Source organism: Arvicola amphibius, chromosome 13, assembly GCF_903992535.2.
Source record: "Arvicola amphibius chromosome 13, mArvAmp1.2, whole genome shotgun sequence".
Lineage (NCBI taxonomy): Eukaryota > Metazoa > Chordata > Mammalia > Rodentia > Cricetidae > Arvicola > Arvicola amphibius.
In genome coordinates this window covers 59,608,907-59,631,401 of record NC_052059.1, presented here as the reverse complement: position 1 = coordinate 59,631,401, position 22,495 = coordinate 59,608,907, and the positions used below count along the sequence as shown (strand labels likewise).

The window sequence follows — 22,495 nt, the reverse complement described above, 5'->3', positions numbered from 1 at the left end:
AGAAAGAAAGAAAAAGGGAGGCCACAGCAGGCTGCTCAGTGTCTAGGGTTAGGGTTCTTTGTCCCATGCAGACATGCATGTCTGCAGAAGTTTCATTCTGCAGTGACAGCTCCATTGCTGATTCTTCTGCTGGTTTCCCCCACCTGACTTGAACCAGGAGCCATCCTTTTTTTTTTTTTTTTTTTTTTTAACTTGAGACAAGGTCTCATGAAGCCCAGGCTGGATTCAAACTCACTGTGCAGCTAAAGATAACCCTGTCCTCCTGATCCTCCTCTCTCCCTCCTGGCAAGCATACCACCAAGGCCAGCTAGACAACAGCCCTTCGAGAGCACCACCTGTATGCTAGGCGCTGTCCTAAGCGCCTTATGAAAGCCCCATTTTACAGCTCAAAAGCGAGAGTCGGATTGAGTGAAATGGAGTGTCTTAAAATCCTGGCACTTGAAGGACCCTATCACCAAGGCAAGAGAATTGTGTACACAGGGGCCCTGTCTACACAGAAAATCACAAACCAAAGATCATCCAGAGAACGGCCCACACCTTTGTGCATACAGGCAGCAGGGTGTCAGTAAAAGGAAAGACTTGAACTTCAGAGGGGAACATGTTGGAAGGGGTCTGGGAAAAATTGGAAAGGGGAAGTGGACTTGATCAAAAGGCATATACACATGAAATTCTCAAATAATAATAAATAATAAAAATATGAGAAAAACCTTCAAACAAAATGGGATTCCTGGAAAACCCCTCAGAAGAAATAACTGAGTGTTCTCCAAGAAAAGGCCAGAAAACTAGTCAAGGAAGAAAGGTCAGGGTGGCCACACAACAGAGTGCAGCAGTGGAGTACACGACACAAAAGTGCAGCTGGGGAAGGCTGATCAGGTCCTAAGTTATAGCAGAAGGAAGGTCTAACATTCTGCTCCACTGCACTTTAAGGCGGCTAAGGATAACAATGCCAAAAAGGAGCTGAAGGGCCGGCTATGGTGGCACAGGCCTTTAATCCTAGCACTCAGGAGGCAGAGGCAGAAGAATCTCAGAGTTCGAGGTCAGCCTGGTCTATAGAGCAAGTTCCAGGACAGCCAGGGGAGAGACCCTGTCCCAGAAATACAAAAAGAAAAACAGCAAAAAAGATCTGAAGGATTTTGAGTGCTTTCTGTTTTTTACCACAAAGAAATGTTTGAGGGGCACTTCATCCTAATTTGAACATTACATAGTGCATCCATGCATCTGAGCATCCCAAATACCTCATAAATATGCACAGTCTTACAGTCAGATCCTCATCTTCATCATTAGCAAGGGGTGAAAACAATGTCTTCCACACACAGTGGCTCTATCCCTTCATCTGTAGAGTGGGAATGTGTCTCTACCTTACAGTGCTGGGATAACTGAGTCAGTGGAGGAAAGCACTTAACGAGCAGCAACAGTTGCCTGTCAGCTCCTCTCCACTCTGCAGTGATTAGAGTTGGCCCTGATTATGGAGCTGACTCTGCACTGAAGAGGAAAAAGAAGCCAGGCAGTGGTGGCGCACACCTTTAATCCCAGCAGAGGCAGGCGGATCTCTGTGAGTTCGAGGCCAGCCTGGTTTACAAGAGCTAGCTCCAGGACAGCAAGGGCTGTTACACAGAGAAACCCTGTCTTGAAAAACAAACAAACAAACAAAACAGTGAAAAGAAAAATGAGGAGGAAAAGAAACAGATTCGGAAATGGGGCCCTCGGGAAAGAGGCAGGGAACTGGAGTCCGGATACTTCTCCAAACTCAAGTACACAGGGCTGAGACCTTAGCCTTAAACATGATTTTTGCCAATAAAATTGGACCTCATGTCTGATAAATGGAGCATGATTAAGATATTTCGAGTTGTGGGCTTGCTTGCTTGCTTGCTTGCTTGCTTGCTTTGGGTTTTGCTGTTTGTTTAGAGGTTTTCTTTGTTTTGTTTTGTTTTGTTTGGTAGTTGTTTGGTTGGTTGGTTTGGGGTTTTTTTTTTGTATACTTGTTTTAGACAAGGTTTCCTATAGCCCAGATTGGTGTCAACGTTGTTACAGGAGCTTACAGTGAATTGCTGGTCCTCCTGTGTGATGCCACCACGCCCAGCCTTGGTTTTAGTTTTGATTTCCTCCCTCCTTCCCTTCTTCTTTTCAGTTTTGCTTTATTTGCAGTACTGAACATTGAATCCAAGGCTTGAGGAATGTTAGACAAGTGATCTCCCACTGCCTGATTCTATCCCAGGGTTTGGTTGGTAAGGTAGGTTGCACTATGCAGTCCTGCCTACATCACAACTCTCCGTCCTCTTGCCTCAACTCCTAAGCCCTGGAATTACAGGCATGTACCACCATGCCCAGCCAACGCATTTTGCAGAAAACACCGATGTAATTTAATAAACTATTATACTCACCCTTGAAAACATTACCCAGAACTTTGGTAGATACCAAAATGCCCCCATCTCTATCATAGCCCTTCCCTGTTGCCACAGATAGAACCGGGATGGACAGAAATCATTTTCTTGCCTATCTGTATTTGGGTGAGTTTTCTCACCCAAATGTGGACACTTATACACCATGACTTAGCTTTCCCTAGCCTGATTGTAAACTGTTAAATGTCTGAGACTACACCCAGGGCCTGTGTGCATGCTAGGAAAGTGTTCTACACAGCATCTTCAACCATTGTTGAAGATTTGTTTCTCAAGATGGGGTCACCTTACATAGCTTAGATTGGGTTTATTTTTGCTATGGGGCCCAGGCTAATCTCAAACTATCTTCCTGCCCTTACTTCCAAGTGTTGGAACTATGAGTAAGTCCCACCATGCCCAGCTTTGTATGTATTTTATATGTAGTTATATCTACCAATTCACAGATTTCTCCTATATTCTTTTTTTTCCCCAAATTAGCCATTGGGAGAATCCAGACATGGATATTCGACACCTGGATTAAAATAATGTACTAGGAACTGTGAGGCAGACACATTCGGGCTGTTTTAAGGGTGGGGATACATTTTGTAAAGGAATGCTTCCCTCGGCCTTCTAGTTTATTGCCTTGTGGTGTAGTTTATATGAACAGCTAATGTGGGATTCCCCTCTGTATGTTATGAATATGTTTTATTAGCATTGACTAATAAAGAAGCTACTTCGGCCTATAGCAGGGCAGAATACAGTCAGGCTAGAAGAGGTATAGAGAGAGTAGGCAGAGTCAAAGAAACACCATGCAGCTGCCAGAGAAAGATGCCAGAACAGAACCTTACCCGGTAAGCCACAGCCTCATGGAGATACACAGATTAAATAGAAATGGGTTAATTTAAGATGTAAGAGTTATTTAATAAGAAGCCTGAGCTAATAGGCCAAACAGTGTTGTAATTAATATAGTTTCTGTGTGATTATTCAGGCCTGAATGGCTGGGAACGAAAGAGCAGTCTCCATTTACAATAATAATAAGCACAATTGTTCTTATTTTCCTTTATTCACCATCTTTAAGATGACTTAGTCTCCTAATAACTTTGTTTTTTGTTTTCTGAAACAGGGTCTCACATATCCCAATCCCAATGTACCCTTGTTCTTTTTGGGTTTTTTTTTTTTTTTTTTTTTTTTGGTTTTTAGGGTTTCTCTGTGTAACAGCTCTGGCTGTCCTGAATCTTGCTCTGTACACCAGACTACCAGGCTGGCCTTGAACTCACAGAGATCCGCCTGCCTCTGCCTTTGCCTCCCGAGTGCGGGGATAAAGGCCTGTGTCACCACTGCCCAGCGAGCCTTGACCTTTCTATGTAGCCAAGAATGACCTTGAATAGGAGGTCCTCCTGCCTCCTATCTCTAGAGACAAGCACACACCACCAAGCCAGGATGATGTGCTGGCAATAGATAACACCCAAAGCCTTATGTGATAGGCAAATGCTCTACCAACTTGGCTACATTCCCCCAGACTATGGCCTTTCAAAAGGACAGTCAGTTAGTTAAAACAGCACACACAATGAATTTAAATATTGCACTTAATAAAGTATATTTACTAACGCTCAAATCCTCCCACCTTCACTTATACAAACTTGGCTGAGTCATTTTAACAGGATACTGACAATCCCTGCCTATTTCTCTGCTGATATGGATTGCTGTACAAACATCCTGTATATTTTATGCTCCAGCCCTGGAATCAACCAGCCCTCTAAGAAACTGGAGTCTTTCAGTGGGAAACAATATGGTGGCACACACTTGTAACCTCAGACAAAGACAATAGAGAGTTTGAGGCCAGCCTAACAATATAACCATGACATGGTGCCCAGGCTGACCTCAAATTTCCTGCATACTGGGATAACAGGTACCAGCCACCATACCCAACTTTGACTTGTCCCAGAAAACAGACAACAGGGCTGGCAAGACTGCTCTGTGGGTGAAGATGCCTGCTGCCAAGCCGGACAACCTGAGTTTAGTCCTTAAGACCCACACGGTTGGAGAGAACCAACTCTCTTTTCCACATTCACAAGCCCACACACATCACAAACACGCACACAGGTGCACATAAATAAAACTGGCAAAAATAGAAAACAAAACATAACCTGTGCACTATGTGTTTGTGAATCTGTCATTCTTTCTAGACCTTTCCAGTGATAAGAAAGATAAAACACCTGTGATAAAACAATGGCAAGGCAGCCTATACAAGAATTTATTTGGCTTCCAGTTCCAGAACGATAAGAGTCCATGATGGTGGGAGGGGGAGTCTGGAAAGATGGCTCAGAGAGTAAGTGTACTTGATGCTCTTCAAAGGACCCAGATTCAAGTCCCATGGTTCACAATCATCCATAACTTGATTTCTCAAGATCCTATTGTCATTTGATCTCAGTGGATATGAAGAATTACATGCTGCATATACATATATACAGGCAAAATACTCAGACATAAAATTAAATACATACATTTTTAGCCTGATGGTAGTGGTGGAGGCATTGGCGGTGGTACACGTCTTTAATCGCAGCACTCAGGAGACAGCTGACAGATGGAGCCCTAAATTCAAGGTCAGCAAGGTCTACAGAGTGAATTACAGGACAGCCAGAGCTACATAATGAGACCGTCTTGAAAAAACAAAATAATTTTTAAAAAAGTCTATGTTGGTGGCAGAGTAGAGGCATGGTAGTTGGAGCAGGAAGCTGAGAGTTCACATCTTAACTAGAAAGCAGGAAGCAGACCCTTAAGGAAATGTTCAACACCCTTAGTCATCAGAGAAATGCAAATCAAAACAACTCTGAGATTCCATCTCACACCTGTAAGAATGGCCAAGATCAAAAACACTGATGAGGTTGTGGGGAAAAGGGAACACTCCTGCATTGCTGGTGGGAATGCAAGATGGTACAACCCCTATGGATGTCAGTGTGGCAATTTCTCAGGAAATTAGGAAACAACCTTCCTCAAGACCAAATAATACCACTTTTGGGTATATATCCAAAGGATGCTCAACTGTGCCATAAGGACATGTGCTCAGCTATGTTCATAGCAGCATTGTTTGTCATAGCCAGAACATGGAAATAACCTAAGTGCCCCTTGATCGAAGAATGGATAAAAAAAATGTGGTACATTTACACAATGGAGTACTTTACAGAAGAAAAAAATAACGACAGTTTGAATTTTGCAGGAAAATGGATGGAACTAGAAAACATTATTTTGAGTGAGGTAACCAAGACACAGAAAGACAATTATCACATGTACTCACTCATAGGTGGTTTTTAAACATAAAGCAAAGAAAACCAGCCTAGAAACCACAATCCCAGAGAACTTAGACAACAATGAGGACACTAAGAGAGACTTACATAGATCTAATTAATCTACATGGGAAGTAGAAAGTATAAAAAGACAAGGTCTCCTGAGTAAATTGGGAGCATGGGAACCTTGGGGGAGGGTTGAAGGCAAGAAGGGAGAGGCAGGGAGGGGAGCAGAGAAAAATGTAGAGATCAATAAAAATCAATTAAAAAAAAGAAACAGGACCAACATATCAACAATCGATGCTAATGTTCACTGTCATCAGTATTGGTAAGAGGGAGTTTGACTTAAAAGTATCTTACAATACTCTGAGATCTACACTTTTGTTTACAGTTGAGTTCACTGAGTTTCCATTTTGATGCTGTAGATGAACTGGTCAAGTCTCAGAGAAACAGAAGAGTTAAATAGATTCAATTATTACCAAGTCAACACCACTCTGACTCATGTAGTAACAGAAAAACTATAGAGCTTTATGAAACCTATTATACAGTTTTGCATTTCAGCTTAATCATTGTTTTATTGCTGTGCCAACATGACTTCCTACTTCTTAAGCTTTACGGCTAGTCAAAAATTAAGTCTGAATTAAATACAAAATTAATTTTTTTAAAAAAAAGACTTTCTACAGAAAAAAAGAAGGAAGCAGAGATTGGGAAGTAGGAACAGCATAGGCCTTGAAACCTCAAAATTTTGAAATCTCAGAGCCAGCACCCAGTGACTGACCTCCTCCAACTAGACTACACCTTCTAAACCTACCCAAACAGTTTCACCAAGTATTCAAATAACAGAGACTACAGCAGGACATTTATCATTCAAACTACCACAACACTTCATAATTTTGTATTACTGCTCAAAATCAGGGTTGCTAGCTCATCAGGTGGTGTACACCTGTAATTAAAGCCCCAGAAGGAAGAAGATGGGGGGATGAAAGTTCAAGGCCACCTTGGGTTATCCTCAATATGACCTTGTCTCAAATACAAAAGCAAAAAAAGAGAAGTAGAGATGTAGTTGAGTAGTATAACACTTACCTAGTATGTGCAAAGCCCTGTGTTCAAACCCCAGAACCAAACACACATTAGCATTACAGGTTTTACTTCTATAAAACAAAACACACATACACAGAGAGAGAGATTATTTTTCCATGTGTATGGCTGGTCGGCCTACACACATATCTGTGTATATATGTATAATAACTGGAGTTACAGATGGTTGTGAGCTGCCATGTGGGTGCTAGGATCAAACTTGGGTCCTCTAAAAGAACAGCCAGGGCTCTTAACCACTGAGCCAGCCTAGCCCTTTCCCCAAAAACTTAATTCTTAAGGACCTAAAATGACTGAGGATGTAACCCAATTAGCAGAATTCTTCCCTAGCATGCATGAAGCCCCAGTTCAATCTAAATTCTATATAAAACTAGTTATGGCCAGGCAGTGGTGACTCATGCCTTTAATCCCAGCACTCGGGAGGCAGAGGCAAAATCTCAGCATTCGAGAGGCAGAGGCAAGTGGATCTTTGCGAGTTCAAGGGCAGCCTGATCTACATAGTGAGTTCCAGGACAGAAGGACTTTTTCACAGAGAAACACTGTCTCTGGGGAAAAAAAGAAAGAAAAGAAAAAGAAAAAAACTTTAAGCCAGTTAGTGGTGGAGCTCGCCTTTAATCCCAGCACTCAGGAGGCAGAGGCAAACAGATCTCTGTGAGTTCGAGGGTAGCCTGGTTTCAGAGTGAGTTCCAGGACAGGATCCAAAGCTACACAGAGAAACCCTGTCTCAAAAAGTAAAGAAAGAAAACAAAGGTTATGATTATGATGGTACCCACTTGTAGTTCCCGTAGTTCCCAAGTTCCCAGGACTACAAGCCTATCTACATTAGAGTCAGGGAGATTAATCAAGTTCAGAGTTATCCTCACCTATATGATGAGTTCCAAATCAGCCTAGGCTACATGACATCCTGTCTTAAAAAAAAAAAAAAAAAATCTAAGACATGAGAGTGTTAGAATTATATCCAATTACTCTCTAATTAACACATTTTAAAGTCCCTGGATAAAGTAGCCCGTTTCCCCCCTTCTGAACTCGTCTCAGCCCAGACATACTCATCCTGCAGGGCTCACTCTGAAACCGGAGAGACACCGTGTGACCATCCCCAATGTGAAAACTTGCTGGCCTTTCCTCCACAGACCAGGTCGCCCTCTAGTGGGGCTGCTCAAGGACAAAAAGAAAAAACCAACAAAACAAAACTGGCCAAACCTGGTGGAACAGGAAGTTAATCAACTGATATTTACTTAGTAATTAGTGGACTTGGTCTTAAACGAAAGAAGAAAACCTCTCTGTGGACTAAAGTGACTGGGTGCTGCTGGGGAAAGCAGAAGCTGCTCAAATTCAAAGCACTTTGCAAACTTACCACCCACTGCAAGGCCAAGAACACGTCAAAACGGCCCTTTTGGGGGGGGGGGGGTTACCACCCCCTGATATATATATATTAAACATTTCCGTTTCTGGTTAGTTTTTGGTGCTTATGGCTCTGACCCTAATTTTTAGCCTTTTATTTTAAGTTTAAACATTAACAAAATAAAACAACATTATGCAAAAATCTATCTCAATCCAAACTATCTTGGAGATTTGTTAGGCCCACTCCACATGGTCACTTGTAATCAAGATGGCGGTGAAATTATGTGGCATCCTTTTTTTTTTTTTTAATTGATGACCTCTCTCATCTTCTTAGCACTTACAGATTTTGCCTAGACCTAGTCATAGTGCAACTGAGTCAATAAATCTTCAACAGGGGCACCTGAATTCAGATTCCCAGCACCCACCTAAAAAAACCCAGTAATGCTCAGGTCCCAGGTCTGAAACCCTAGGACTAAGGAAGAAGGAAGAGCTCCTGTGGCTTGCTGGTGAGCCAGCATGACCAGTCAGCCAGTTCCAGGTCAGTGATAGGTCCTGGCTCAAAAGGGAAGTTGGTTAAAAAATTTTTTAGGCCCAATGGTGGTGGCACTCACCTTTAACTCAGCACTCAGGAGGCAGAGGCAGGTGGATGCCTGTAAGTTCGAGGCCAGCCTGGTCTACACTGTTAGTTCCAGGACAGCTAGAGCTGTTACACAGAGAAACCCTGTCTTGAACCCCCCCCCCCAAAAAAAAAACAAACAACAACAAAAACCTTTTAAAGACATAAAAGTAGAAATAAAAGTAGAAGGGGGTGTGTGTGGGAATATCAGAGGGAGGGGGAGCAGTTCAAGTGACTGTGATCAACATATATTGTACACGTGTGTGAAATTGTCACAAAAAAAGGTACTCTGAAATAAATAAGTCAGAAATTTTATGGAGGAAGACACCCATTTCAGGCCTCTACACCAGCTGATGCACGTGTGCACATCCACCAGAACATGCCTGAACACACAGACACACCACACCACACCACACCACACCACACCCACACACACAGAAAGGCAGTAAGGAAATATTTTTCAGACCCCGTTTCTGGACCTTAGGCATTATAGTCCCATTACCCATGCTTTGTTCATGTCTTACCTTTGTTACCATGTACAAGAGCCTGTCCATTTTACTACTTAATCACATAATGAACTTGGATTTACTTTTTTATTTTTTTATTTCTGGTGGGTGAGTAGGGAAGTAAACGTGGCATTCAGAGGACAACCAGTGGGAGTCCATCCTCTCTCCTCCTACATGTGAGTCCCAGGGACTGAACTCAAGTCATAAGACTTAGCAGTAAGCACCTTTACCTAGCAAGCTGAACCGTCTCACTGGCCCATACTTGGTTATTTCATACTTTATTAAGAATTGCAGCAGGGCTGGTTTTGTGTTTATGTGTGTGTGCTGGCAACTGACCCCAGTGTACAGTCAATGCCAGGTAAGCACTCTCTCATAGACATATTCTCAGCCCATTACAAAATTTATTTCAGTGGCTATCTGGTATTTTCTTTTCTTTTTTCTTTTTCTTTTTTTGGTTTTTTCGAGACAGGGTTTCCCTGTAGTTTCTAGAGCCTGTCCTAGAACTAGCTCTTGTAGACCAGGCTGGCCTGGAACTCAGAGATCCGCCTGCCTCTGCCTCCCGAGTGCTGGGATTAAAGGCGTGCGCCACCACCGCCCGGCTACCTGGTGTTTTCTTATCTGTACAATGCTGATCATAACTTAATCAATCTTTTATTGTATATTTGAATTTCTTTCGTTTCCAGTGTTCCACTATTATCAGAAACCGTTAAGCAGAACGTAAAGCTTTCGGCAGGTCTCAGCTTGTTTACTGACAGACAGTACTACTAGGCCAAAGTTTAGGGTTATCAGAGCCGGCTAGGAGGGCCGGTAAAGATAAAGCAGCTTTCAGACAGGACCTCCTAGAAAGGTCCACAAGTAGAAAAAACACTCACAGGCACATGTGCTTGGCAGGAAAAAAAAATTAAACAAGGTTAGTAAAAAGACAATCAGGCTTGGAAGTCTGTATTTGAAGTAATAAAAAATGGAAAAAATCACTGATCAGCTCTTAAGAACAAAAGACTGTTAAGAGGCTGTGAGCAGATCGACAAGTGGAAGAGGTTTGAAGTGGGGGAAACTGCCTGTGAAAATAACCTCAAGTAATGTATAAAAATCTACAGAACCTGCTAGGATTTACGGAGTAATAAGGAAGGAAAAATACTTTTTAAAATTATAGACTTTCCAGGCCGGATAACCCAGACACTTGGGATCCTGAGAGCTGGATGTGTGTTAGAAATACTGTCCACATTAACTAAAGGAAACCGGCCAAAGAACAAAATGCTGGACTCTCGGTTAAAGTTAAGAATTCTAAGGCAGCCGGGCGGTGGTGGCGCACGCCTTTAATCCCAGCACTCGGGAGGCAGAGGCAGGCGGATCGCTGAGTTCGAGGCCAGCCTGGTCTACAAGAGCTAGTTCCAGGACAGGCTCTAGAAACTACAGGGAAACCCTGTCTCGAAAAACCAAAAAAAAAAAAAAAAAAAAAATTCTAAGGCAGTGACAGCAGAAAAGGAAACTAGGCGCAGTGAAACTAGGCACTACTGGCAGTGCAACCATCCACGGTGTGGGTCTGGGAGAAACTGTTCTGGTCTCCGGCCTAGAGGCCAGGGGGACACCCCCACAGAGCCGGCCACATGCTCGTCCAGGGGGAGTCGAGGTGTCCTCGCGGAGGCCTGGTTCTGGGCCAAGGCCCACTTCACCAGCTCTCCGCCCTCGGCCAGGGCGGCCTGTGGAAACCGTCCAGACTGGGTAGGTAGGGCTCGGCCTCGGACGCGACCTTGGTACTCGTAAACCCAGAGGAGGCGGCGCGCCAGCAAAGCCTAGGGAAGGTCTGCAAAACTCAGCCGGAGGGGGCGCGTGCGCACAACCGCAACCGGAAAGGCTCCGGGGCAGGCTGCCGTACTTAGGGAGCGTCTGTAAAGACCGGGAAAGGAAGCTAGGGGTCGTCTGAGAAGAGCGCCGCGGGTAAGTGGGTACACAGCACGGGGAGGAGGCCTGGGTCCCCGCCGGTGACGAAGCCTGCTTTCGGGCAGGCCTCTGGCGCTTCAGCCGCGGAAACACGGTTGAGCTGGGGCTGCTGGGCACTGAGTGGAAAAAAGAGACTGAGCATGCAGTTAAAAAACTCGAGGCCAAGCGACCTTAAGGGGCCGCCTCACAGACGTTACGTCTCATTTCGCTACCTCTAATGCACGCCGCGGCCAATTCCCGTCCGCTACGAACGAACGCCCCTCTTGGGTCTCTCACTTTCTCCAGCCCATCTATCAATCAGTGGGCTCAGCTGTCCAATCAGTGGGCAGAAGGGGGCGGAACTGCGGGGCGCGTCGAGTGACGTAAGCACCCGCGGGCCTGGCAGCCCGATGCCTGACGGGTGAGGCTCGCGACTTGAGCTGTTAGCGGGCAGCGCAGCGGTAATCGGTGTAAACAAGGGCCTAGCCCTGGCGGGTCCTGCGACGGCTCCTGGCTGGTGGGTGGTCTCGCGTGGGGCGGTAACCGCCGGCCGCCGGGGGAGGTGCTTCTCCGCTTTCCCTCCCCTCTGTTGTACACACCCCCAGCGCACCACGTGGGCGTGAAGCTAAACTGGAGGGGGGGGGTGTTAGGCTGACTTCTAATTTCATTGGCTGTCGCTGCTGCCGGCACTCGCAAGAAATTGCTCTGATTGGTCAGCAGAGGGGAGTCGAGGTCTGAGTTCTAATGCTTCTGGTTGGTTGTCTGAGATAAGCTAGTGAGGCGCGTTCTTCCGCAAGGGGTTTTGATTGGTCGGCCGGAGAGGTTATTTGGGATTCGGCCACCCGGGGCCGGGGACTTTGATAGGTGAGTTTCGGTAGGAAAATGGGAAATTCCTCCTTTTGGACTCACACTAGTAAGCTAGGGTTGCACCCTAGGTTTCATATGGCTTTCTTTGCTTCACAGGATTGAGGAAGGTTTATATTCCCGAAACCTCGGGAGCTGTCATAGCTAAAGAGAAGGAATTCTGTCTCCAGGAGGGGAGCACCCCTCTAAAAGATAGCTACTGTCCCGTTTCTGGAAATCTGGTATTTCTAGAGCAGAAATTACTTTCACCAAACACAAGTTGGTGAAAGGAGGAGTCCCTGGACAGGACATAAGGATGCTGTAACCAGAAGATGGGATCGCGGAACAGCAGCAGCGCAGGATCCGGGTCCTTAGAGCCCTCAGAGGGCTTGTCCCGAAGAGCGGCTGGCTCGCGTCGGAATGAGGAAGAAGAGGAAGAGGATGAAGATGTGGATCTGGCCCAGGTACTGGCCTATCTCCTCCGCAGGTAACTTACCCTCTGCTGTGACACTGCTAAATTGATCTCAACTCCAGGCAGGAAAGGTGCAGAGGCTAGGGAATGGTGTTAGCCCAGGACAACGGTCGTGTTTGAACAGGACCGGTTCCTGCTGGACACCCAGACTACCCAGCCCCATACCCGGGATGGTTCCACCTAGGGCAGATCACCGACACTCTCAGATCCTGTCACAACACACATTTAGTCTGCTTTCTGGGAAAATAAAAGGAGGAGGATGTGGAGAAAAGGAGAGACCTGAGAAGCCAAGAGTTGGGAAGGGGGTGTTAAATCACTTGGCCATTTGAGATGAAGCCATGTGGATTTACTTGAAGAACAAGTTTAAATCGACCTTATTAGCCCTGTTCTTAAGAAAAGAATGCCCTGAAGGGGGTGACCACCAGGAACTGATAAAAAGGTGTGTACCTGGCTTTGTTTGCTTGCATTTGGTTCTTGGGAAAAGATAAGCCTGGTGTTCCTGCCTAATGTTGTGTTCTGGGCTGTGTTTCCTTCAGCAATGGCTGCGTTATCTTGTCAGGGAATCACCCAGGAGACAGCACACCTCTGAGGGATTATTTAACCTCTCTGAGCAGGCCCAGGAGGGATTACAGTGGTTAAGTTCATTGAAGCAGGGAGATCCAAACTAAACGTGGGTGGCACCGTTCCTAGGGTGTGGGTCTTAGACTGTAGGAAAGAAGCGAGCTAGCTAACCACGATCATTCATCCGCATCCACCTCTGCTTCCTGACTGCGAATGCTAGGTAACCACTGCTTCAGGGCCTTGACTTCCCTGCTTTGGACTCTACCCTGAACTGTGAGCTAACACCAACCTTTTCTCTCTGAAGTTGCTCTCGTCAGGGTGTTCCATCACAACAGGAAAAGAGACTAAGAAGAACAAGTGGATACGCTAAGTTAGCTCTTGAACTAGCCCTATAGCTCAGTGGTAGAAGCTCACCTAGTATGCACTGAGGCCCTGGGGGTCATTCCACACCTGAGGAGAAACAATGTTCTCTCTGCAAGAAATCAATTTAGTGGGTCAGTCTTCATAAACTGTTAGAATTCTGTGCTTTTATTTTTAAGAGTACAGATTAGGACTGGATAGATGGCTCAGAGGTTAAGAGCACTGGCTGCTCTTCCAGAGGTCCTGAGTTCAATTCCCAGCAACCACGTGGTGGCTCACAACCATCTATATCCTCTTCTGGTATGCAGGGATATATACAGGCTAAACACAAAACACCATCTACTAAATAAATAAATAAATCTTTAAGAAGAAAAAGCCAGGTAGTGGCAGTGCACGCCTTTAATCCCAGCACTTGGAGGCAGAGGTAAGCAGATGGATCTCTGTGAGTTCAAGGCCAGCCTGGTCTACAGTGCTAGTTCCAGGACAGCTAGGGCTGTTACATAGAGAAACCCTATCTCAAAAAAATAAAAGTACAAATTATATCTTTTGGGGGTTGGTTTGGTTTGTTTGTTTTTCAAAACAGGGTTTCTCAACATCCTGGCTGCCCTGGAACTCACTAAGTTGATTAGGTTGGCCTTGAACTCACAGAGATATGCCAGCCTCTACCTCCCAAGTGCTGGAATTAAAGGCATACACTACTATCACCGGACCCTATTATGTCTTATAGGAGACTTAAAATAACAGCCAAAGTCTAGTCATCCTCAAACTTCAAAATGAGAGCCACGTGTGCTAAGAGCTAGATAGCCATTGGCTAGATGGGAGATGGGGTCCCACCCCCTTTATAATGGCGATCTCTCCACAGAGGCCAAGTGAGGCTGGTGCAAGGAGGAGGCGCAGCAAACTTACACCTCATCCAGGCCCTCTCAGACTCAGAGGAAGAGCATGACAGTGCCTGGGACGGCCGCCTAGGAGATCGGTACAACCCACCTGGTAAGACCAAAGGCAATCTAATCTTTTGTTTTGGTTTGGTTTGTTTGTTTGGTTTTTTGTTTTTTTGTTTTTGAGATAGGGTCTCTCTGTATCCCTGGCTGTTCTAGACCTCTCAGTGTAAGCCAGGCTGCCCTCAAAATGAGAGATTGCCTCTGCCTCACGAGTGCTGGGATTAAAGGTGTGCATAACTGACACTCTAATCTTAATGTTGGAAGATGTTCACCAGACCCCTTTTACTTTTAAAAGTAATCAGTCTTCTAAAGCTTAATAGGTTAAATTGAAAAAAGATAATTCAGGGAACGAAGGAATCCTTGTTCCCATATTGAATGGGTAGTTTTGCTAGCTATCTTCTGGGCCGGAAGACCTAGAATGAAACTCCTTTTTGGTGCCCACAGTGGATGCAACCCCTGACACTGGGGAGCTGGAATACAATGAAATCAAGACCCAGGTGGAACTGGCCACAGGGCGGCTAGGCCTCAGGAGAACTGCCCAGGAGCACAGCTTCCCTCGAATGCTACACCAGGTAGGCTTTTCCATCTCTAGTCAGCTGGCAGCAGACCTGTGGAGGCCAGAAGCTCTACCAGCCCCAGACAAACAGAAGTGAACTTCCCAAGGAGACCTCAGTTGTGGGGGCTGGCGTGTCTTAGCCTGGCATGTCTTAGCCAGCCTGCATCCTAGTGCTGCAAGGCATTGTTTCTGTGGCAAGGGAACTGTCCTTGGAGGCGGGGCTTGTGATTGCAGTGGCCTCCTGTTCTGCTAGCAATATTCCCCAATCCCTTCCATTTAGAGAGAACGGGGCCTCTGCCACCGGGGAAGCTTCTCCCTTGGAGAACAGTCTCGAGTGATGTCTCAGTGAGTATGGGGCTTGGTGGAGAGACTCTGAGGGCCAGCAGACTTAGCGCCTACACTTGGAAGGGTAGAAATTAAAGGATTCTCAGAAATATTAAGGCTAGGCTAACGGGGGTTGAAGTTTTGAGAATAAACAAAATGGAAAAGTGTAAAAGCTGACAGAACGGATAAACAGGGAATGTGCTGCCGTTCCATTCTGCTAACTGGGTCTTCTCACTCAGGGCTTCCCTTATCCTCTCTCTAGCTTCTTGCCCAATGATCTAAGCTTCACTGATACCTACTCTCAGAAGGCGTTCTGTGGCATCTACAGTAAAGATGGTCAAATCTTCATGTCTGCTTGCCAAGGTACTAGACCTAGTAACTGTTGAGTTGAGAATATTCTCAACTGGACGAGGAAGCCTCAGACCCAGAGAACTCAAAACCTGGCTTAGAGATGCTTAGCCTACAGCATGAGTCCCCTTGGTAAAGCGAAACCAGGGGCTGGAGAGGTGGCTCAGAGGTTAAGAGCACTGGCTGCTCTTCCAGAGGTCCTGAGTTCAATTCCCAGCAACTGCATGGTGGCTCACAGCCATCTATAGTGGGATTGGTTCCCATCTTCTGCTGTGCAGACATACATGCATATAGAGCACTCATATACATAAAATAAGTAAATCTTTAAAGGGGGGGGTGCACCATAGATACACCAAGCAAAAGAGATCTGATGAAGAAGGCTACAAGGAGAACAGTCTATAATTCTGCCTGAAATCAACTCTCCAGATCAGACAATCCGACTGTACGACTGTCGGTATGGCCGCTTCCATAAATTCAAAAGCATCAAGGCCCGGGACGTAGGCTGGAGTGTCTTGGACGTGGCCTTCACTCCTGACGGAAACCACTTTCTGTACTCCAGCTGGTCTGATTACAGTGAGTATGCACCAGGTTCCGCAGTGTCTCCAACTTGGAACCAGAAGCTTCCAGGTCTGCCTCTCAGAGAGGACGCCATGCCTTGCCCTCGGGAAGTCACTCCCAAAGTGCTCTGACATCCTTGCCATTTGCTCTTTCCCTTCTTAGTTTTATTTCTGTTCTCTTTCCCACAATCCTAAGGAATTCTTGTTTCTCTTCTCTTAGTTCATATCTGCAATATCTATGGGGAAGGAGACACACACACTGCCCTGGACCTAAGGTATTGGCTTTTTCTTGTCAGACTTATCAGAAGCTTCCCACCCAAGGAAGGCTTTCCAGGAGCACCTCTCGATCAGGAGCTCCCAGCACTGGTTGCCAGTTTCTCTATGTGGCTTCCTGAGAGCGTTGCCCATCCTGGGAGCCCTAGTTAAAGGACTGCTTCCTGGGTTCTCTCAGGTGATCTGCATGCTAGCTTGAGTTGGCGGCCCTCCATGTCCTCCTCTCTGTAATTCTCATATATTCTTTGTAGACTGACAAGAAGTGAAAGGACATCCACTTAGCGTAGCTCCTTCTTTGCTATCTCTAGGCCAGAAGAGCGTCGCTTTGCTGTCTTCTCCATTGCTGTCTCCTCAGATGGACGAGAAGTACTAGGAGGGTGAGTGAGCACTGTGGGAAATGTCTACCTTGATTAGTGAGGTGAGTGCTCTGCCAGAGGTAGGTTCTGCTGGTGCAGAAACTATACTAGCAGCTACGGAAACCCAGCTGGCCCTCTCCAGGGTCAAGGTTTACAAGTTGCTTCACTCTGCTCTCCCTTCCCTGTGGGAGGTGTCAGGTTTTGAGCCGCCTTGAAAACTAAGCTGCTGCTTCTCCCACGTGTGAACGAGCACAAAAGCTCACTCCTTGGTTGAGTTCCTCAGAGGGACTCTCACGAGCACACAGAACAATAGTCTTGGCTCTAAGACCTCTTGTCTCATTTCTTTTTTTTTTTTTTTTTTTTTTTTTTTTTGGTTTTTCGAGACAGGGTTTCCCTGTAGTTTCTAGAGCCTGTCCTGGAACTAGCTCTTGTAGACCAGGCTGGCCTCGAACTCAGAGATCCGCCTGCCTCTGCCTCCCGAGTGCTGGGATTAAAGGCGTGCGCCACCACCGCCCGGCCTCTTGTCTCATTTCTTACAGCGCCAATGATGGCTGCCTATATGTCTTTGACCGAGAACAAAACCGGCGCACTCTTCAGGTATTGTTTGTGAGACAGAACCTCCTCCTCTTGGTCTTTGACCTATTTTAAGACTGGAAAGAAATTCTAAGACCCTTAGCTTCCTGCTCCTCTAGATTGAGTCTCATGAGGACGACGTGAATGCAGTGGCGTTTGCTGACATAAGCTCCCAAATCCTGTTTTCTGGGGGAGACGATGCCATCTGCAAAGTGTGGGATCGACGCACCATGAGAGAGGATGATCCCAAGCCTGTGGGTGCCCTGGCTGGACACCAGGATGGCATCACCTTTATTGACAGCAAGGTGAGCAAGGAAACAAGACTGCATAAAGGTTCTGGTTGCCCAGGAGGGTGTGACAATGGACTGGATTGGAAACTCAAAAGTTCCTTCTTGGGGTGTGCAGGAACTAGCATTTAGGAAAACTGTTTAAGCCATGAAACATGAGTTTCTTCTGTACTCATCAGCCTGCAAGGACCACAACAGGACTTTATAAGAAAAGTGCAAGATGGGGCTAGAAAGAAGGCTCAGTGGTTAAGAGCAATGGCTATTCTTCCAAAAGACCCAGGTTCAGTTCCCAGCTCCCACACCACAGCTCACAACCATCTATAACTCTAGTTCCAGGAGATCTAACCCCCTCTTCTGACATCTTGAGGCATCAGGCATGCCCATGGTACACAGACATACATGCAGGCAAAACACCCATATATATATATATATATATATATATATATATATATATATATATATATATATATAATAGAAAAAAAAAAAAAAACACCTGGAGACAAGGAGACCTGAAGCAGGATATCAAAAGCAAGCTGACCAAAGCAGATTCAGCAGCTTAGAGGTCTAGCCTCAGCTAGAGCAGAGGAACTGCACTGGCAGGCACTAGTTCTGGCAAGCTCTGATGCATCTGTCCGTCTTTGGATTCATAGGGTGATGCTCGGTATCTCATCTCCAACTCCAAAGACCAGACCATTAAGCTTTGGGATATCAGACGCTTTTCCAGCCGAGAAGGCATGGAAGCATCACGCCAGGCTGCCACACAGCAAAACTGGGACTATCGGTGGCAGCAGGTGCCCAAGAAAGGTGAGGGTGAGAGTGGAGCTAAGGTCTGGGGTCAAGAGTTGGGCAGTGGCTAGAATGTTAGCCACTGGTGCGGCCTGGAATGGGATTGGTGGGTTTGTCTGTTGCCTGGGAATCCTGGAGCCCTTCCCTCAGTCTTTTCTTTTAGACTTTTTATTTGGAGGAGGGGTTCCCAGGCTTGAGGGAACACAGAACCAACCAATATAAAAATATTTTAGTATCGTTAACATTGTCAAATCAGAGGGCCATGTTGGTGACTTTTGTCACATGGGGAAGGTCAGCAATTTTGGGTTAGGTAGCCAGTTGCCTTTGAGTGTTGATCGTTGTTAAGAGCTGGTGGTACAGGACAGTTTAGTAGAAACTCCCTCATCCAAGGCCCACCTCCAAAACCATGTATCCTTCCCCAGCCTGGAAGAAGCTGAAGCTCCCGGGAGACAGCTCCTTGATGACCTACCGAGGCCATGGAGTGCTGCACACTCTGATCCGCTGCCGGTTCTCCCCAGCCCACAGCACTGGCCAGCAGTTCATCTACAGTGGCTGCTCTACTGGCAAAGTAGTTGGTAAGGATTTTGTGAGAACAGGCCTTAAGAGGAGCAGGCGTGTTTCTCCGGCATTCTATCTATAACTACAGTGAGCACCATAAAACCTCAGTAACAACCACAAGTGAATTTTGTTGGAGCATAAAAGGCTTAAATAAGGAGCTAGGAAGCATTCATGAGCATTTTTAATTAAGAAAGGGAACATGGAATTCTAGTCAATATAGATTACCAAAAATGTAATTCTGGTTTTTTTCGTCTCAAGTGAAGGAAAGGGATCACAGAAAAGGTGAGAGGGCAACAGAGGCAAACAAGTAACAAAAAGACAGGGCTGAGTTGCTGAGCATAACAACTTGTGCCTGTGATTCCAGCACTGAGGAGTTCAAGGCCAGACTGAACTACATAGGGAATTATGGGCCAGCCTAGACTATTAATCAAGACCCTGCCTCTCAGAATAAAAAACAGCATGGGTAATAACAGGACCGAAGCATGGGGAATGCACAGGAGAGAAGCTGGGCTAGGGGGATGGTTCAGGCAGTAAAGCACTTGCTGTCCACACACGAGGGTCTGAGCTCAGGTCCCCAGAACCCATACATAATGCAACTGTATCCTGAGTGCCTGAAGTTGGGGACAGAAACAGGAGGATCTGGGAACTTGCAGACCAGCCACTCTAGTTGTCTTAGTGAAGAGACACCCTGACCATGGCAACTCTTATCAACAAAAGATTTTATTGGGGTGGCTCACTTGCAGTTTTAGAGACTCAGTCCGTCATTGACGTGGTGCTGAAGCTGAGAGTGCTGCATCTTGTAGGCAACAGGAAGTCAGCTGGGGGCCTCACTGAGGGAAGCTTGAGGAAAAGGGACCTCAAAGTCCACCCCACACACTTCTTCCGTCAAGTCTACACCTCCTAATGGTGACACTCCCTTTGGGGGCCATTTTCTTTCAAACCACCGCATTGGCCAAATCGGCATGTTCCCAGTTCAGTGAAAGACGCTTTTTCAAAAAATACAGTGGAAGCCGGGCAATGGTGATGCACATCTTTAATCCCAACATTTGGGACTCAGAGGCAGGTGCATCTCTATGAGTTTGAGCCCAGCCTGATCTATAGAGCAAGTTCCAGAACAGCCAGGGTATGCAAAGGAACCCTGACTTGAAAAACCAGGTTAAGTGGAGAATATTTGAGGAAAATGGTCATCATTGACCTGGCCTCTACATGTGCATGCACTCACAGATGGTGTACCCGCTCACAAACATGGAAACACCTCCACCCTGCACACTGGCTAAAGTTTAAAAAGCGGAGATGTACTTGTCAGACAAGGAGCAAGTACACACATCAACTCAGCCTGGAAGTGACTGGCAGCACCTTGCATATCTTGCTAAAAGTTTTTGTTTAATTTTAAGAGACAGGGTTTCTCTGTGTAACCACCCTGGCTAACTTGGAAATCACTGTGTAGATCAGGCTGGCCTCAATTTCACAGAGATCCACCTGCGTCTGCCTCCTGAGTGCTAGGGTTAAAGACATGCACCACCACCCAGCATTGCTAAAGGTTTTTTGAGGCCAGTGCATCTCGTTTTCATTTTGTTTGAGACTGGGACAGTGTAATCCCGGCTAGCCTTGGAATCATATACCTAAGGCTAGCCTTGAGCTCCTGATTATCCTGCTTTAAGTTCCCAAACGTTGAGATTACCACCGTAATCTCATTTTCCTCCCAGTAGTCCTTAGAATTCTAGCTAAGGCCCAGAAATATCCACATTCCACTCTACCTTCAACCCAAGGTAGGGACAGGAGCCAGAAAAGGAAGCCGATGGAGCACCATCCTCTGAGGTGGGCTTTGCGTCCATGGGAAAGTGGGATGCTGCCTGAGAAGCAAGTTAGTGGTGCTACTTGGGAGAATGAGGGGTGGTTTGAAGTTCTATAGCAGCCCTGTCTGGCTTTTCCTGGACAGTATATGACCTCCTAAGCGGCCACATTGTGAAGAAGCTGACCAACCACAAGGCATGTGTGCGTGATGTCAGTTGGCACCCCTTTGAAGAAAAGATTGTCAGCAGTTCGGTGAGACTCCAAGGGTTGGGAACGGGAGGACAGCTTGTCTAGAGCTTGGACCTGGGAGGGGGCATCTCTCTGACTACTTAACACTTTCTGCTCCACAGTGGGATGGGAATCTGCGTCTTTGGCAGTACCGCCAGGCTGAGTACTTCCAGGATGACATGCCAGAGTCTGAGAAATGTTCCAGTGCTCCCACTCCAGTGTCCTGCCCTTCTGTGGCCTTTTCCTCACCTCAGTAGATCTGACCTCCAGCTCTGTAGAGGGTGGATTCTCAACATATTCTCTGCCTGCTCCTCCCTTTCCCCTTCTGGGGAATATGAGGAGGAGCTGATGACATTGGGTAGTGAGAAACAGAAGCCCAGGGTCTGGGCCCAAGCTGAGCCTGGTCTACCCCCACCCCCTAGGCCGAGAGGTGTCCTCACGCATTCACACCCAGTCCGCTTGGATTTCTATCTGTAGCCAGAGTGTGGCAGGACAGCCGTTATTTGGGGTGCAGCTTCTGCCAACAAGTCAATTGTCGTGAGTGTTTTGAATCATGTTCCAATGTTAGATATTGGCTCATAGTGTAGATCCCTGAGGTCTGAATAGGACCATCAGCAATGCCCTTTGTCCAGGTCTTCACACTGAGGATTAGATTGGCCAATCAGGGCTAAGTATACTGGCCTTTCTTCCTGAGATCTTTGAAGGAGGACAGGGTGGGTAGAGCTGTTTCCTCGGCACCCTCTTGGGGTGGGTCTTTTCTCATAATTGGACTTTGAGGTTAAGAGACTATGGTCCGAGAAGTAGGGGTCTCCAGAAGCTCTATATGGCCCTCCTTGCCATTGGATCCTATCATTGCTGGTGGCAGCAGCTTCAACAAGAGAGGTTAAAGCAGGACCTCTCACCTTTTCACTGGCTTTGGTTTCCCAATAAACTGTCTGTGGGAAACTGGCTCAGTGTGCCACTCTCTTCTTTTCCCATCTGAGCTTTGTGGTCATCTCACTTCAAGGAGAAACAATTTTTAAAATGGGTGTGGCAACACATACTGTAATCTCAGTACTTGGAATTGAGGGCAAAAGGATCAGAAGTTGAAGGTTATCTTCAACCACATAATCAGCTAGAGTCTAGACTGCTACATGAGACCTGTCTCAGAAAACCAAAATAAAAGTTTCTACAGAAAGCGTGCTACTCTCTAGAAGACACTTCTTGGATGACTCAAGTGAGTGAAAATCTACAGCATTTATTAAGGCTTGTAAAAGTCTTTCCTCTCCAACACAGAAAGTTTGCATCATGTAGACCTGGAGGCAGCAGATGATACGCACATTTTCTGTTACAGCTCAGGCATACCCGTGTCACCTCTGCTCTGGAGCTGTTCCAGTATGCAGAGGGGGTAGTCTAAGTACACATCCAGAGAACCTGAGCAGCGCCAGCCAGCCCACTCACAGCCCAAGTTCCTCAGGCTAGCAAGATGGCTCACCCAGTGACAATACTGAAAGCTGAGCTTGATGCTGGGGCCCATATGGTGGGAGGGAACTGATTTTCAG

General features: G+C 46.3%; 1 protein-coding gene across 4 annotated transcripts; it reads left to right on the top strand.

Moving 5' to 3' along the window:
- Positions 1-11,010: 11,010 nt before the first annotated feature.
- Positions 11,011-21,903, top strand: Dcaf11 (DDB1 and CUL4 associated factor 11). 4 transcript variants are annotated; one of them, XM_038310113.2, is made up of 15 exons: positions 11,011-11,155; positions 12,101-12,467; positions 14,236-14,363; positions 14,759-14,886; positions 15,151-15,215; positions 15,457-15,557; positions 15,969-16,115; positions 16,320-16,374; positions 16,681-16,749; positions 17,268-17,325; positions 17,421-17,606; positions 18,239-18,392; positions 18,797-18,949; positions 20,872-20,978; positions 21,077-21,903. In XM_038310113.2, exons 2-15 carry the CDS (start codon positions 12,313-12,315, stop codon positions 21,209-21,211), a joined length of 1,641 nt encoding a protein of 546 aa, XP_038166041.1. In that variant the 5' UTR covers positions 11,011-11,155; positions 12,101-12,312; the 3' UTR covers positions 21,212-21,903. The 4 variants fall into 4 exon arrangements, with proteins under 4 accessions (XP_038166041.1, XP_038166042.1, XP_038166043.1 ...); XM_038310114.2 differs by lacking the exon at positions 11,011-11,155 and adding an exon at positions 11,854-12,001; XM_038310115.2 differs by lacking the exon at positions 11,011-11,155 and having other exon boundaries at positions 11,983-12,444.
- Positions 21,904-22,495: the final 592 nt, after the last annotated feature.